Genomic DNA, 16,083 nt, shown 5'->3' on the forward strand with positions numbered 1-16,083 from the left:
CTGGCCAGGTGTTTTGGGCTCCTGCCCTCCTGACCACAGGTCAGTTTGTCAGCATTTCCCAAATCCTATACATGTGCAATAACACTTTGTTCTCTGTGTTCTAAACCCTCTTCACACATGTTGGAACTGGGCTTTTCCAGGTGCTGCTCCATGGGGAGCACACTGCTGTGGCAGCCCTGCTCCATGTGGGGCTGAGCTGGGATGGCTGTGGTGATATTCCCACCTGTGTAAGTCCCTTTAATCTTTGTGTGACACAGAGCAAAGGCCACTTGGACACGCTTCATTAAGAGCAGGAGAAGGGATTTGCTGCTGCTGGAGTCCCTGGGGCTGTGCAGTGCCATGGGAAGGAGCAGCTCTGAAGTCCCTTTTTCCCTGGTGCTGTTTGGTGTTGCTCAGGCCCCTTCCCAGGCCCCTCTCGTGGTCAGGAGGTGTTATCAGATGTGCCTCTATCAGGCCAGAGCAAGCAGTGCCTCCGCCTTAACCGTCGGCTTTTTTGGGGAGCAGGAGCCACACAGCTGCTCTCAGCTCTTCCTGCTTCTCTCCTTTCTCTTTCTCTCCTCCCCAGCTTGGGTTGTGTTGCTGCTGTGGGACAATGCCAGTCCCCTCTGCCCGCTGCAGTGTCCTGCCTAAAATCCACCCTCTGGAATGTGGAGGGTCTGGCTGGGCTATGGGAGCATCCAGCAGGGCTCTCACCCACCCCCTCTCCAGGGCTTTTTGTGTTCTTTCTCAGTTGCCTTGAGGTGGCCAAGCTTGTTCCAGACCAAGCAGCAAAGGAGGGAAGAAAAAGGGGAAAAAAATCAGTTCTGTTCCTCCTTATCAACAGGGCTGTAGAAAAGGGAAGTGTGTTCCATTCTGTGGTGCTCGGGAGGCCTGTTTTTCCCTCACCTTATCAGTCTGGAAATGTTTTGAGTAGAAGATGCCATGAAACCCAAAGAACTGGGAGGCATTACCATGTTTGCCTTTGTAAAATCATGACCAATTTTGAGAGAAGTGAATACTCCTTTTCTTGTGGGGGTTTGGGGTTTTTTTCTTCCTTAAACACGGACCTGGTTGCAGGAGGCTGCTCACTCATCTCAGGTTTGCCTGGGTCTTCCCAGAAAAAGTGGTTTTCTTTCTCCAGACTCTTCTGTGGGTCTTTATTTTGAGATTAATTCTGTAGCTATAAGATATGTTAATAGAGTGTTTTCTTGTGTCCTGCAAGATAATTATGGCTTATGTGAGATTCCCATTAAAACATGGAACTCAAGCACATGAGGCATGCAAGGATTCCTCCTGGGACACCTCACAGCTGGAGCCTCGATGGCAAAGCCAACTGCCTGGGGAAAACTGTTGTGGGACTGGCATCTTGCTGCCCAGGAGCGTGAGCAGCTCTGTCTCTTTTCCCAAAATCCAGCGGTTTTGAGGGATTGCTTACTGGCATTCCTGGCCCCGGGGGGTGGCAGTTTGCACCGCCGAGAAGGCGCTGCCTATTGTGTTCTTCAGCAGCTCGAAATGGGGTTGATGTGTGCTGCAGCCACGCTCCTCTGGAGCTTTCCCAAAGGGGAAGAAATATTTCCTTTTCAAGTTGAGCAGCACGGAGCCAGCGGATGGAGCAACAGCCTCTGGAGCCGGCTCTCAGCAGGGCTGTGGCCATGAGCACCCTGTCCTTGCCAGCCTCTGGGGGCAGGAGGGACTGTCACTGTCTGCACCCTCCTCCTGACGCTCCTGGCATTTCCCAGGTGTTGGAAGTGCTGGTTTTTCCCTCTTTTAGGGTGATAATGTCCTGTGTTTGGTGAGCTGAGGTCAAGGAGTGGGAGGAGAACTGGTCTGCAGCTGTACTGGAGCATCAGGGTCCTGGGGCTGTGAGTGGGCTCTGTGTTTATTCAAGAGCCTGAAGTGACTCCTTGTAGAGAAGTTGTGCTGGTCAGGATTCCTGGAAGGGCATCCCGGGATTGGGTGGTTTCTGTGGTGTGTGCCAGTCAAACTGGATGAAAACTGGCTGAGAATGCACAGAGAGCTCCTCATTCCCCTGGTCAGGCTGGTGGGGCCAGAGTGGCCTTATGGTGTGTGCCTGCAGAAAGAATTGGAGTTTGTAAGGAACAAATCTTCAGGGATTTCAGTGCCAGCAGCCCCTAACACACAAAAACCAAGGACCTGAAAGATTCCTTGTCCAGCAGGAACTCAGGAATGGCTCTGAAAATCCAACGGGGGAGCTGTACACTGAGGGAAGAACCATTTAAATGTCCTGTATCTGTATTAAAGCATTGCTTTAACTGTAAAGGAATGAGCAGGCATCAGTCCATAGGATGCTTTTCCTCTAGTCCTGTCCCTCCCAGGGAATGTGGACGTCCCGCAGCCAGGGGCTGTGTGGGTGCTGGTAGGAGCCTCTGGAGCACGAGGGGGAAGCAAACAAACAAACAAGTCTGGAGGAGGGAAACGATTAGCCGAGCCTCAGCTGCTTGTTTCCCCTCTTGAATGGCTCTCTTTCATCAGGATGTGTTGGGACAAGTGCTTTTTCAAGCCAGGATATCAGTGGAAGACACAGTGTTCCCTAAAAGCCATCCAGTTCCCGGGGAGCATCAGCAGCCGCGATTCCTCTGCTCCGCACAGAAATACGCTTGACCTTTTCTTTGCCTTCTGGTGTTTTTTATGGGTTTAGAAGCAAAAGGATGTGAGTTTTCCAGCTGGTTATGAATCTTTTCGATTTCCCTGACTTCTGTCTGACGCTGGGGCCACCACGATGCTGCCGCTGTGCAAAGAAAAGCAGCCTGAATCAGTATGTATGAGCATGGGGTCGTGCTTTGGGGCATCTGGCACCCCTGCCGAGGGGCAGAGGGTGGGGATGTTTTTAATGCCAGGAAAGGGGTTTTTATTTTAAAAAAAAAAAGCTCAGAGTTTTAGTTGTTTACTGGGATTGCAGGATTTAAAAGGGAGTTGTGCCTTGCCTTTCTCACTGAGCAGTTGTGTCAAGTGGCAGAGCGCAGGCAGTTCCCAGAGCGGAGATAAGGGCTGGGCTTGGGTAACGTTCTTGTTACAATGTGGTGTAAACTCTGAGCAAAGAGGCGTTTGGGTGTGTTCCCTGTGTCCAGCACCGTGCTGGGCACATGGAAACCCGAGCTGGTGTGGAGATGGGGAATGCTGGGGGTACAGGAGGATTTGGGCAGGGCAGGAACGGGGATTTCAGTGGAAATGGAAACCTGGCTCTCAGCAGGCTCCTGGCTGTGCTTTCCGGTTCATTTCCACGCACATGGATACATGAGCACAAAAATTTTGCTCTGTGAGTTGTCCTTTTCCTGGAGCACTTGCTGCTCCAGCAGCACAGCTTTCCCTTTTGCCAGCAACTGGGAATATTCTGCTTTATTGTCACAGATTTCCTGACTGCAGGAGAAAGAACATCTGCCAAGATGTATCATCAGAGCAGGAGATCCTGATAACTTTGGGAAGGAGCTCTGTTTTTCCCAAGGTTTTTCCTGCTGCAGCAATCCTAGTCAGTGCTTTGAGGTCAAAGATCCTTTGGGGTAAAACACTGGAGTAAAATATCTATTTCAGGATATTTTTTGCTTTCCCAAAGAAATTTTCCCCCAAATTCTCTGGGTGGGAATGCTGTGAATTATCTCCAAGTGCATGATCTAAGCATTCCCTGCCTCTTGTGAGTGCTGAATATCCCATACATTGTGTGGGGGTCGCTGCCTTTGTGTCACTTCTGGCCTTTTTTAACGCTTTCCTGTGAGGTCTGGGGTGAGAAGGAAACAAGGCTCTTCCTGGCTGGCTCCTGGAAGAGGCCACATTCCCACTTGTTCCCATTTGCAGCCGTGGGTGCCGTTATCCCGAGCCAGGCTGAGCTCGGATCCTGCTCAGACCCAGCCAGTGAGGTGAGGGGGGAGTGCTGGAATCCTGTGGGAATGGAAGTGGAGAATTGTTGGAATTAGAGTGTGCTTCTCCTGCTGTGTTTTATTGATCTTGTGGAGCCTGAAATTCAGGCAAAAATTTTAGTTCACTTTTGAAAAGCAACTGAAATCTCGAATTTAAACCTGATCCAGATTTTTCTGGGGAATTCTTGAAATTCAGTTGAAACAGGAGGAAGCTTTGCCTGGGAACTTGGGCTGTGTTCTTAAGAGGTGAGAAAATCTGAAATTATGTGAATTTCATGTCTGTCCTCACAAAAATGCGAGGTAGAACAGAGCATTGGGAGCATTACCACTCACTCCTGCCCCAAGGCAAAGACCACGGATGAAATATGGAATAGATGAGTGCTGGGAGTAGTAACTCCAGAGGGATCATTTGCTGGAGCATAAGGAACTCCTGTGTAGCACAGTCATAGTGCAGCATTCCTGTTTAGGAGATGCAGACAGTAATTAATGGTGATCTATGATTCTATGGCTGTGAGCGTGGTGGGGGGTGGAAAATTGGGCTTTGGAGCAACAAATGGCTCTTGTGCTGTTTGGGGAGCAGAGCAAACACATCCCAAGCAATTCCTGTGCAGCTGAAAGGAGACAGGGATTTCCAGCCATGTGGGAAATGCAGCTTCTCTGCTTCTGGCCAAAGCTGCTTCTGAAGGATTTCCAAGGTTCTCGTACGTGTCTGGGAGTGGTGAAATCCGACTGTGCCGGTGCTGTTCTGCCTTCTCCTCCCTTATGCTCCAGCCCTGGGTGTCATTTCCCTCTGGAAGTGTCACTGTGTTTGCCCAGACTCTATCCCAGGATGCTGATCCAGCCACAGCAGAGCCAACCCTCTGCTCTTGTGCTGCTTATTTTTCCCTGAGGGTCCGGAGCTGTGTCCTTTCCCTTGGGATGTGCAGGTTCCATCTCCCTTCCCCTTTAAATCTACACAGTTGCAGGTTCTTGTTTTTGCATTCCAGAGAAATGTCAAGAGCTGCAATCAGCAGGAAGTGCTGGGCTCAGAACCTGCTCTCCATGAGTCCATTGCAGGTCTCAGCCTGTAAAAAGTCCAACCCTTTGCTTCTTTTAAGTTGCAGAATTCTAGAATCAGGTGATAAAGTCATTTCCAGCCCATGACAGCTCAGGCAAGTATCTCTTGCAGGGGCCAAGTAATAAAACAGTGCTGGAAAATGACAGATGAATAATCCATGAATAATCCCAGAGTCATGCTGTGCAAGTGGCTGTGGCAAAATCCTACTATTTCAGTGAGGAAAGCACTTCCTTTCCCAGATGTGCACATTTTGCTGCTCTTTCCTTTCAGCTGACTCCTGTGTGGTTTTTTTTCAGCCTCAGCGAGAGCTTTTTCATGGTGAAAGGTGCAGCCCTTTTCTTACAGCAAGGAAACAGCTCCCAGGGCCAGCGAAGCCTCCAGCATCCCCACAAACATGCAGGTAATGATTCAATCCCCTCTGGAGATCCTTTTTCCCTCCCATCCAAAGGGACAGGCTGATGGCACAGGTGGGTGACACCCCATGTTGTCCTGGTGAGCCTTGTACAAGCTGCTGAACAAACCCAGGGTTTCAGCCCACATTCAAATTACTGAGTTTTTTATTGGGATCATTGAGTTTTGGTTTAAACTTTTATCATTCTCTTGGAACTGTGACTGGAATAGAAACTTATCCTCTGTGAAAATCATGGCATTTTGCATGGCTTTCTTTAGGCAGGGAAGCCTGTGCAGCCAGAAGGGCTGTGTGGAATATCTCTCCCTGTTTTCCCCAGCCACAGAGGAGGAAATGTCACTTGTGCTTCAGTGAGTTAATCTTTGCCTCCCCTTTGGTTTGTGGCAGGGCTGAGTCACAGAGCTCAGCACCCCTTGGGCACTTGTGGATGTCCTGGACATTTCTCCAGGGGCTCTCCCAGCCTCCAGTAATCTGAAGCTTGGGACTTTTTGCTTTGGAACTTCCTGTTGCTGGTTTTGTTTGGACGTTGCTGGTCAGAGTAAGGGATGTTTGATCAAGATTTGGGTATCTGGAGAGATGCACGTTTGTTAGCTGCTCATATCCTGGTTTCAGGAAAACCCCCTTTCCTGTCAGCTCACCGCAATCATGGTTTAAGAACAGACTGTCCTGCTTCCCCCAGTCCCTTCCAGTTGCCAACTGGTGGGAAGAAATGGCAGGGAGTGGTGTGGTGAGTGTACACACAGATTTGGATGCAGATAAGGACATCCAGGGAAGTTGATTCTGCTTCCCCGGTGTTTATACCCTCTGCCTGTGGCACTTTGGGAATAGGTGGGTACTGGGCAAGAAGAGCTGGGATTTTGGGGCATTTTGAGAGCAGGAGCCTGTGGGAAAGGCACAGTGTGGTACTGTGTGGTGCTGCTTAGCAAACACTCCAGCACAAAGGGGGTGTTTGAGTGCCAGGCTTGGCTTTGGGTTTCTTTAACTGTCAGCAATTCCACATACCCAGCAAGCAGCCCACGGAAGGAATTTTATCTCACATGGAAAGTTATGAGTGCATTACTCAGTTATTAGTTGGGAACTTGGTTTGTTTTCCTGTAGATTCCTTGTTCCTTTCGTCTGCTGTCCCCAAACAGAAATGGACTAGAGCTGAAGGGACTTAGTGCATGAGCAGAACTTGGAGACAGAAGGGCTCCATCACCCAAACCAGCCCATTCCTGCAGCCTTTCCTCTGGGGGTCACTCATGCTCAGTCACACCCTCTGTAGGGCTGGTGGGGCTGATCCCACCACGCTGGGGGTGATTCACCATTCAAAGTTGTTCTTTTCTCCTTTGTTCCTGTTTTTTTTAATTAGTTTTTCCACTTCTCCCTCACCTGTTCTCATGGCCACACCTTTCTGTCCTCTCTAGGGTGCTGTGACAGGAAGAGAATCCTCACTTGTGCCAGGCACAGGTGGTTTCAGTTGATTTGGTGGCTTCCAAATATTGTAAGGTTGGGTTCTCGCCCATCCAGGGAATGCTCATCCAAGAATCTCATTGCTCTTCGTGCTCTCTGGGACAGCAAAGTTAATTTACCTCTCTTAATTATTATTATGTTTACCTAAAAACAGCCAATTTCTGTAAAAGTTAAGACTCTGCTGATTCCTAGAGCAGCAAGAGCCCCTTTGTGATGATTGCTGTGCTTTCTGTGCAGGTGACTTGCCCCAGCACCTCCAGGTGATGATCAACCTCCTGCGCTGCGAGGACAGGATCAAACTGGTAAGGACAGGTGCATTTCCCTGCTCTCATTTCTCTTGGAAACGTTTGCAACAGACCTGTAGAGGAGCAGGAAAAGCATTGGCAAATCCTAGATTTCAGAGCTGCCTTAACTCTTTGCTGGTTTCCAGCCCTACCCCACTTTCCTGACCACTCCTTTTGCCCTGGTCCTTGTGTCCAGGTGTGACTTGGGTCAGGGAACTGCTCTGTCTGAAATGGGCTGTTCTGTTAGATTTCATTTTCCATCCAGCTGACAAACAGTAATACAGGAGGAGACACAGGACCTTGCTGATTCTCTTGGACACTTTTAAGTCAGCCCTGAAATTGCATCAGCTGGGCTGGGCTTTCTTTTAAAGAAATCTGCAGATAAAAATCTGCTGTAAAAGTCGCTTCTCTGCAGAGAAGTTGATGTCAGTTGTGCCTCCTGCAGGACTGAGCTATTTCAGTGAAGGTTTGGGAGTGGGAGAATCCTCTGAGCCTGCCTGTTTTCAGTTCAGTGCATGATCAATGTTTTAACACTTCTTGCTTGAAACTTCGCAACAAACCTTTGGGTTACATTTTGTAGTGCTCCCCCAACCTAGAGCAGGTAACCTCAGCTCACCTTCCCCTCACCAAAACATCAACAAGCCTTTCTGTACCTTCCATACTGCACTAAATAAAGCTTTTGGGGCTGGTCAGAGCTGCCAAAGCCTTGTGCAGCAGTGGCAGCACTGACGAGGCAGAGGTGCTTTGCAGGCCGTGCGTTTGGAGAGCGTGTGGACCGACCGCGTGCGCTACATGGTGGTGGTGTACAGCAGCGGGCGGCAGGACACCGAGGAGAACATCCTGCTGGGAGTGGACTTCTCCAGCAAGGAGAGGTGGGTCTGAGCTGGCAGCCAGGCACGATGGGCTCTCTTGCAGCACCAAACTGTCCCCAGGCAGTTGGGTCACCTGCATCTGCAGATTCCAGCAAGAGAAAAGACACGGGGATGAGAATCTTTCAGTCTCTGTGGAATCAAAGGCTGTGGCATCCACATCACCAGTGGGAGTTTGCTGCCTGCTCCCTGCAAAATGCTCTTGCAGACACATTTGCAAAACTGGAACTCATTCTCTCCCCCAGACTCCAGTGTGTTGATGGAATGATGCAATGGAGCTGCTTTTGTAGTAGCTTTGTTGCCAAATAACGTCAAAAAACAATACTGCAGAAGTGGCTCCAAAACCAACAAACAACTGTGTCAGCAACGAGCTGTTCCTTTTGTCTGCCTGATAAGAGCACACAGTATTTGGAAAAGCAAGTGAAATACTTTGTTATTGCAGCCTCTCTCAGATTATTCCAGTTCTGGTGAGTAAACCAGGGCAAAAGTGCTCTTGGCTCAGGGAGAAGGGGCTGGTTTGGCAGAGCTGGAGTCAGAGCTGGAGCTGCCAGGCTGTTGTGTGTGTTCTCCCAGGATTTAACAAGCTGCCCTGTCCTTGTGGTGCAGCCTCTGCGTTTTGTGCTTCATTCTGGAAACCTTTAGTGGTGGTTTCCCCTGGAAGGTGGGAAGGGGAAGCATTGCAGGAGGATCTGTAGGGAAGCTCCCAGCCGTGCCTTCCTGTCAGATTATTCTCATTGGCTTTGATGCTGCCTCTGTTCTGCTCTGAAATTCCCATGTGGCATTCCCTTGGTGTGCCTCAGCAGGGGAGGTTTGCCATGTCACCTCCACTCTGAAACAACTTTGCATTAATTTGCTCCTGGTGATTATTGATGTGAGGCAAGAGGAAGGATGGATTTCTGTTGCTGTCTGCATCCCAATTTCCTTTAAAACCTTAATATCTCAGTAGCTTAATTATTTATGGCTGGAAGTTCCTGGCCTTCATTATAGCAGGGTTTTCTTGCCAGATTGCCTGTCTGAACTGAAAGTGTTCTTTTGGGTGAGATAAACCCCTAAAATCCATTTTCATCTGTTCCACCTGTTAGAGTGACCCCATGGAGCAATCACCAGGAGTTATCACCTTGTCAGACCTTCAGATCCTCCTTCCAGTTTTATTTGATGGCCTGAAATATTACAAGAGATTACTAGAGCAAGGCTTGAGGATTTTAAAAATTAAAGAGTATTAATAATTTAGGCTATTGGCATGACCACATCGTGGCCTATATTTAACTTCCTGTCTCACCATCTCTCTTCCAGTAAAAGCTGCACTATAGGAATGGTTCTTCGCCTCTGGAGTGATACTAAAATCCATCTGGATGGGGATGGGTAAGAAACCACATTGAAAGGATAAATGTGAATGTCCTTCCCTACCTGGGGGCTGCTCTAGGAGAGATTCTCCATCACCTTGCAAATGAAGTGCCCATTTTGGATTCATGGCTGCAGAGTCCTCTTATTCAGACAGTGAGTTCTTGTCTTGCTGCCCTCACACTGCTCCTGTGGTTCCAGGGAATGCTCTGAACCCCCACTGAGGACTGGAGCTCCCATTCCTGGCAGCCTCTTGCCATTCATACTTGGGAGGTTGGAAAATCAGTGAGAGAAATTCTCATCCTGATTCTTTTGGCCTGTGGGTGCCCCAGTGCAGGGGCTGTTTGTAGAGAGCAGGTTGGGGTGCAGAGAAAAGCAGTTTTTGACTCAATTTTCCCTCTCTCCATCAGTGGCTTCAGCGTGAGCACTGCAGGGAGGATGCACATCTTCAAACCTGTGTCAGTGCAAGCCATGTGGTATGTGAGGGGCTGGGCTCAGGGAGACACTCTCTATCAGTAAATTCCGTCCAAAAAAAAAAATCAGCTGCATTTTAGCCTTTGCATTTTAGCCTTCTCCACAATGGGTATTCAGTGAGCTGCAGCAGAGATCTGCTTCCCTGTGTCAGCAGAGGGGCTGTGGGAATCCTGATCCCAAACCAGGATCTGCTGCTCCAGTTCAGAGCAGCTCTGTGTCCTTCAGCATGGGGGAAGTGGCACCAGGGAGATGGAAAAATATGAAAGATGAGCTCGAATTCCTGGAGTTGCAAACCAAGAATTTCCTCTCTCTGCATGTTTCTCTCTCTGACTGACAGAGGAGGTTCAGGGCCCATTGCCAGCCTGTGGCATTCCCTGTATCCTGCCCCATTCCTGGGGTTCCTGCAGCCCCAGGTGCCCATTCTCCTTCCAGCTCCTGTGCAGGGATTCCAAACCCCTGAAGCAGAGGTGGCTGAGACAGCAAATTCCTCCCTGAGGAGGCTGCTCCACATGGAACTGCATCTCCCTCTGCCTGGGCAATGCTGTCTCCCCTTGGAGCCTGGAGAGATCCCAGTCCCTGCAGCATCTCCTAGGGAGGAGCTACAGCTGTGGAGAAGGATGTTGTGCTGGGGATGGTTTGGTGCAGAAACAAAACTCCTGTTCCTGGCAGTTTTGAATTTGGCCCTTCCTGTTGCCAGCCTTGGATGTGGTTGATGTGTTCAGTCCAAGAACTTCGGAGTAGAGCCTTAAAGAAAGGAAAAATTGAGGAGGGAAAGAAGGAAAAAGTAATGTTAGGATTTGCAAAAACAAATGACCCAATCTGGGCCTTGTCCCTGGAGCCTGTCAGGGGCCAGGAATGCTGGTAAATATGCATCAGGCTCCTTGCTGGAGGTGGTTGGAAAATTGTCCCTGTTCTTTATCTTCCTTTGGCTGTACAAGTTGGTTAATGATTAGATCCCACAGCAACTTGTGCCTGCTTCTTCCCTGTTAATTAGGAGAAGATTTCAGCCCCTGCCTCAGCCCTGCTGTGAGAAGCCCCTAAGGTGCAGTTTGTGCCTCTTTGAGCTCTGACACCATAAATTTCCTGCTTTCAAAGAGCAAACTACAACAACTGATGCTGAAAATCACTTTTCCTCTGTGAAACTCTCTCAGCTCCTGCTTTATCTGCTCACAGCTTCCCCACATCTCTTCTCCCACCCTGCAGGTCTGCTCTGCAGATCCTCCACAAAGCCTGTGAAGTTGCCAGGAGGTACAACTACTTCCCAGGAGGGGTGGCCTTGGTGTGGGCCACCTACTACGAGAGCTGCATCAGCTCAGACCAGAGCTGCATCAACGAGTGGAACGCCATGCAGGACCTGGAGTCCACCCGCCCCGACTCCCCAGCCCTCTTTGTTGACAAGTCAGTGCAGCATTTTGTTTGGAAAAGTTTGCTTGGTTCGTGAAGGAAATCTCCCCTTCTCCCTGTTCTTCCTGACCTGCTTCATTTCTGGGGTTGCAAAAGCAACAAAAAAGAATTTGTGTGAAATGATCAGACCCAAAACTTTAGCTTGTGATATAGTGTATAAGCACCAACAAGCTGCTTTTTTTTCTTTTTTTTCTATTATTCCCATAAAAATTCCCTTTAGCACGAGCCTTTCCCCTCACTCCTCAGTGCTGTGCACTGGAATCATCCTCTCCTCTCCTGCTCCTTCCCAGGCCCACAGAAAGGGAGCGAACGGAGCGGCTCATTAAAGCCAAGCTCCGGAGCATCATGACCAGCAAGGACCTGGAAAATGTGACTTCCAAGGAGGTAAATAGAAAAACTTCTCACTCTTGTTCTTCCTGCCAGACTCCCTCTCTAGAGAGTGGGGAGCAGGCACCATATGCCTGCGTGTCCCTGGCTTTGGAATGTGCATTTCAGCCATCCTGTAAAGGCTCAGCTCTGGCTTTGCTGCACCTCCCTCCTAAGAAATCAGGATAATCCCAGCATCACAAGTGTCTTTCAGGAGCTCAGTAACAGCTGTGTGGCTTTCAAATTAGATTTTAAGGGTTTATTTCCTTTTTTTCCCTGGACAAATGTCAGAGGACATTGCAGACAGCGTTTTGCTGGTGAGTTTATGGATGGAAAATCACAAACCAAGGCTAGAGTTCGTTTGGATCCATCCCCCAGGCTGGTGTAATCCATCCACCCACAGTGCAGACGTGATCAGAGTGGGAATGGTTCTTTTTGGGGTGGGTTTTTGGTTTTTAAGGGAGGTTTATTAACATGCAAGTGGTAGGAGGAAGCTGAGAACGTGTCTGTCTGTGGACGTGCTCCTCACTCCTCCTGCAGACAAGCTCTTGTTCTTTATCTCTCAAATTACTATTTTTAAGGACCAGGTACCCCAAAATACTTTTTTCCCTCAGATGTTATCTGAAGCTTTATTTACAGCTCCTTAATTTGGGGATTTAGGATGCCAGGGCAAGGGACAGTGGTTTTAAACTGTCAGAGGGGAGGATAGATGGGATATTGGGAAGGGATCCTTCCTGGTGAGGGGCTGGGATGGAATTCCCAGAGAAGCTGGACCCCCTGGAAGTGTCCAAGGCCAGGTTGGATGGGGCTTGGAGCAACCTGGGATAGTGGAAGGTGTGGAATGAGATGAGCTTTAAGCTCCCTTCCCACACAAACCATTCTGGGATAATTGGAGAGATGCCACATACTGAAATTCCTGGTTTCCAGAAGGCTGAGGCCCTGTTGCTGTTTTTAATGAAGAAGTGAGAAGTGTTCTGCAGGGAAGTGCCCTCAGATGTTTCTGTTGGACACCAAGATTCCAATGCCATCCTTTGTGTTTGCTCTGCAGATCCGAAACGAGCTGGAGAAACACATGAACTGCAACTTGAAGGAATTCAAGGAATTTATAGACAATGAAATGCTACTGATCCTGGGCCAGATGGACAAACCATCCCTGATTTTTGATCATTTGTACCTGGTGAGTGTCAGGAGCTCCAGCAGAGCTCTGCTGTGCTGTGTCCAATGCTTTGCCACTAGATGGTACTCCAGGCAAAACCAGGCTCTGCCTCTGGAACAAAGACTGCCCAGAGATGAACACTTTGTGCCCATTGGGTCTTTTTGTTGTTGTTCTGGGTAGAGTCAGAGGAATTGCTCATGTTTCAGGGCAAAATCTGCTTTTTAACAGTTTAAAGCTTTCTCTTGTGAATGTCTGGGGGAAAATCCAAGGTGTAACTACACCCAGAGTTTCAGGATTTGCCTCACTTCTCGTGTGTGGCATGTCTGGGATCACAGGTGCATTCACTTTGTTCTCCTGAACTATTTCTCCCAGTGTTTAAAACTCCAGAGTGGCCAGGGGCAGTGATTTGGGATGAGCTCAGTCACACCCTGGCCTAGAACCAACTCTGTGGGTGAGTTGTGTCCTGGTCCCTCCTTCAGCAGGTCCCTGCCTGCTCAGGATGGGACATCAATGCCCTATTCCTGTCTCAGAGGCTGTTCCCAACATTGCAGTCAGCTCAGGAGGATGGCTGGGGCTGGGGATTGCAGAAGCTGAGGGACATGGCTGTTTTGGGGCCCTTTGGAAATGTGTGTCTGTGGCTGTTGCAGGGCTCCGAGTGGAACGCGTCCAACCTGGAGGAGCTGCAGGGCTCGGGGTGAGTACTGCTCCTCCCAGCTCCAGACCTGCACTGTGTGCCTGCAATTCCCCCAGGACCCTGCAGAGGACATTTGCAGGCTCTAGGGATGATTTTACCCCTCCAGCAGCTCTGTGGAGAAATCTCTCCAACCTCACTTTTATCATCAGCACAGAGCAAAAATAACAGAACTTGTCACTGGTGAGATCCATCAGGATCTCCGTCTCCCAGTGCTGTGCCAGGTGTGAATTTCTGCAGGCTGCAGAGGAGCAAAGGTTGCAGCACTAAGGAAAAATCTCCATTCAGATGGAGCAGAGCTGCCTGTGGATGAGCATACTCCTCCTCACCTGCCTGGACAGGCAGCTCCAGGTGTCTCTCCCATCCCCATGGTGCTGCTTGGCCCCATTCCCTGCCACACTTTTGGGATCAGGGAGAATTCTGCCTATAAGTATTTGCTGCTCACTCAAGGCCTGCACCAGCCTTGCTGTAAGGAACTGAAATTCTTCACAATTACAGCACAGCTGAAAATGTTTCATTTGCAGTCCTTGGGAGCAGATGTCTGCACATCTTGGGACAAGGAAATCAAGCAGGGTGTTAATGATTATGTCTTGGATTGGGATGTGCAGTGTCCAAAGGCAAAGCTGGACAAATTGTGAGACAAATATCCTGTGTCCTTGATTTTTCTCAGTGATAGGAGGTGATAAATCAATCTGGACATTCATTCTGGAGTACATTGTTATCCCTGCTGTGACATTTGGCAGGAATCAAGAGATAACATGTGACTCTCATGGTTTTGGTCAGAAAGAAGGAGAAGGGATGGGATTGCAGCTAAAACCTGCAGCTGGAGATGATGACTCCTGGGCTATGTTCCCAGATGATTCACTTCTTTCTGCATCCCCAGAGCTATGTGGCACAGCGAGGAGTTCCTGGTTGGGTTACACAGACTCAGAGACAATAAATGAGATAAATTAAATTTCTCCCTCCTGTGCCCAGGGTGTTTGGACACTTGGGATGTGCTGGCAGTGAGAGGTGGCAGAAAACCCCTGTGTACCAGGAGTTAGGATTAGGGCTGTAGGCAAAACCTTACAGTTCATGTTGGGTTGGAGTGCATGGATTCACAGTGTCCCTCAGGGCTGTTTGGTGACCGTGGCAGCTCAGGGTGTCTCTCCTGGTCCCACAGCATTGACTACATCCTGAACGTCACCCGGGAAATCGACAACTTCTTCCCAGGCCTGTTCGCGTACCACAACATCCGCGTGTACGACGAGGAGACCACGGACCTGCTGGCACACTGGAACGAGGCTTATCACTTCATCAACAAGGCCAAGTGAGTGCTGGGACACCTGGCCCTGGGGGGTGGCACATCCCAGCTCTCTGTGTCTCATCCTAGGCCCTCGCAAAGCCACAGGAGCTGCAGGGCCTTGGCATCATCGTTCCGTGTTGCTGGAGCTCCCTCGTGCCCTGTCCTTCCTGGACTGGCATTAACCTGTTTCTAGCCCAGCATTTTTGTTACTAATTTGTTTTACTTCCGAAAGGAAATGAGGATGTTTCCTCTTCTGGAGTCATTCTGGAGCTGCTCCAGCCGTGTCTGTGTTGGACCTGCCCCAGCTGTCTCTGCAGACAGACCCTGTCAAACCCTGCCAGGCCTCTACACTCAGCCTTTTCCAGAGATCCCAGTTTCCAAAGACCTGCATGGAGGCAGGAGGCTTCATGGTGGTCTCTGAGATGAATGAGGCTGCCCATCTCTAACTCCCAGCTTTTCTGGACAGGGATTCTTCTCCTGGCCCTCATCATCCCAAGCATTCTCCCCTCCAGATCTGTGATGCAGGGTGGGCAGGGCGAGGAGCGCTGCCCCTCCTCCGGTGAAGCCGTAGCAGATCCACAACCGCTGACATGGGCTTTGTTCTCCTGTTTGTCCCCCTGCAGGAAGAACCACTCCAAGTGCCTGGTGCACTGCAAGATGGGCGTGAGCCGCTCGGCATCCACCGTGATCGCCTACGCCATGAAGGAGTTTGGCTGGTCCCTGGAGAAGGCCTACAACTACGTCAAGCAGAAGCGCAGCATCACACGGCCCAACGCCGGCTTCATGCGGCAGCTGCTGGAGTACGAGGGCATTTTGGATGCCAGGTAAGGCTCGGGATGAGTGGGAAGGAAAGGAGCTGATTGTGGAAGCATCACAAAGGATTGCTGGGGCTCTGTTGGTGTCATGCTCACAGATGGGTGAGGGGTCCCTTGAGAAGGGCACAGGCAGAATCCTGGGCCAATCATGCTTTTCCTAAACCTTCCCTGTGCCAGGCTCCCTGCATGGAAATTAGCTGGGAGAACTGCTCTGGTGTAATTCAGGGAGGGTTTCTCCGTGCTTGGGAAGTACGTTTGGATTTCTCAGCAGCCAGTGCTGCCCAGCACAGCATTGTTCTTGTTTTATGAGGCAGAACTGAGCTTGGGCCATTCTGGAGGCAAAGCATTCGTGGTTCTGTGCCAACCCCAGGGCTCTGTCACTGCAAGGGCTGCAGTATTTATCTTCTAAGGACAGAGGAGAGAATTCTGTCCCCTGGTTCAGCAGGAGCTGTGCCACAGGATGTGCAGAGGGGTCAGGTTGGGGTGTTGTACTCTGAGGGTGCTGAGGCATCTCCCAAAGTCTGATCCCACTGCTGTACTCAGGGCACTGCTCTGGAATGGACAGGTGGGGGGAAAACAATCCCAGTTCTGAAGGTGGTTTGTCCAAGTGGCATCTCAGATCTGGGCCC

The 16,083-nt window shown here is 49.9% G+C and overlaps 1 protein-coding gene across 4 annotated transcripts in view; it reads left to right on the forward strand.

Moving 5' to 3' along the window:
* Positions 1-16,083, forward strand: part of SSH1 (slingshot protein phosphatase 1) — a 32,571-nt gene that overhangs the window by 12,082 nt on the left and 4,406 nt on the right. Inside the window, exons 2-13 of one of the 4 annotated variants that reach the window (XM_039724425.1) lie at positions 2,639-2,755; positions 5,205-5,308; positions 7,007-7,071; positions 7,804-7,925; positions 9,216-9,284; positions 9,674-9,739; positions 10,941-11,135; positions 11,432-11,525; positions 12,556-12,684; positions 13,311-13,357; positions 14,517-14,663; positions 15,263-15,463. In XM_039724425.1, coding sequence (XP_039580359.1) covers positions 2,670-2,755; positions 5,205-5,308; positions 7,007-7,071; positions 7,804-7,925; positions 9,216-9,284; positions 9,674-9,739; positions 10,941-11,135; positions 11,432-11,525; positions 12,556-12,684; positions 13,311-13,357; positions 14,517-14,663; positions 15,263-15,463 — 1,325 coding nt within the window. In that variant the 5' untranslated portion in view covers positions 2,639-2,669. The other 3 variants (XM_039724424.1, XM_039724426.1, XM_039724427.1) reach the window with 3 other exon arrangements.

This window comes from Passer montanus, unplaced genomic scaffold (assembly GCF_014805655.1).
Source record: "Passer montanus isolate IOZ18808 unplaced genomic scaffold, ASM1480565v1 scaffold53, whole genome shotgun sequence".
In the NCBI taxonomy this organism is placed as follows: Eukaryota; Metazoa; Chordata; class Aves; order Passeriformes; family Passeridae; genus Passer; species Passer montanus.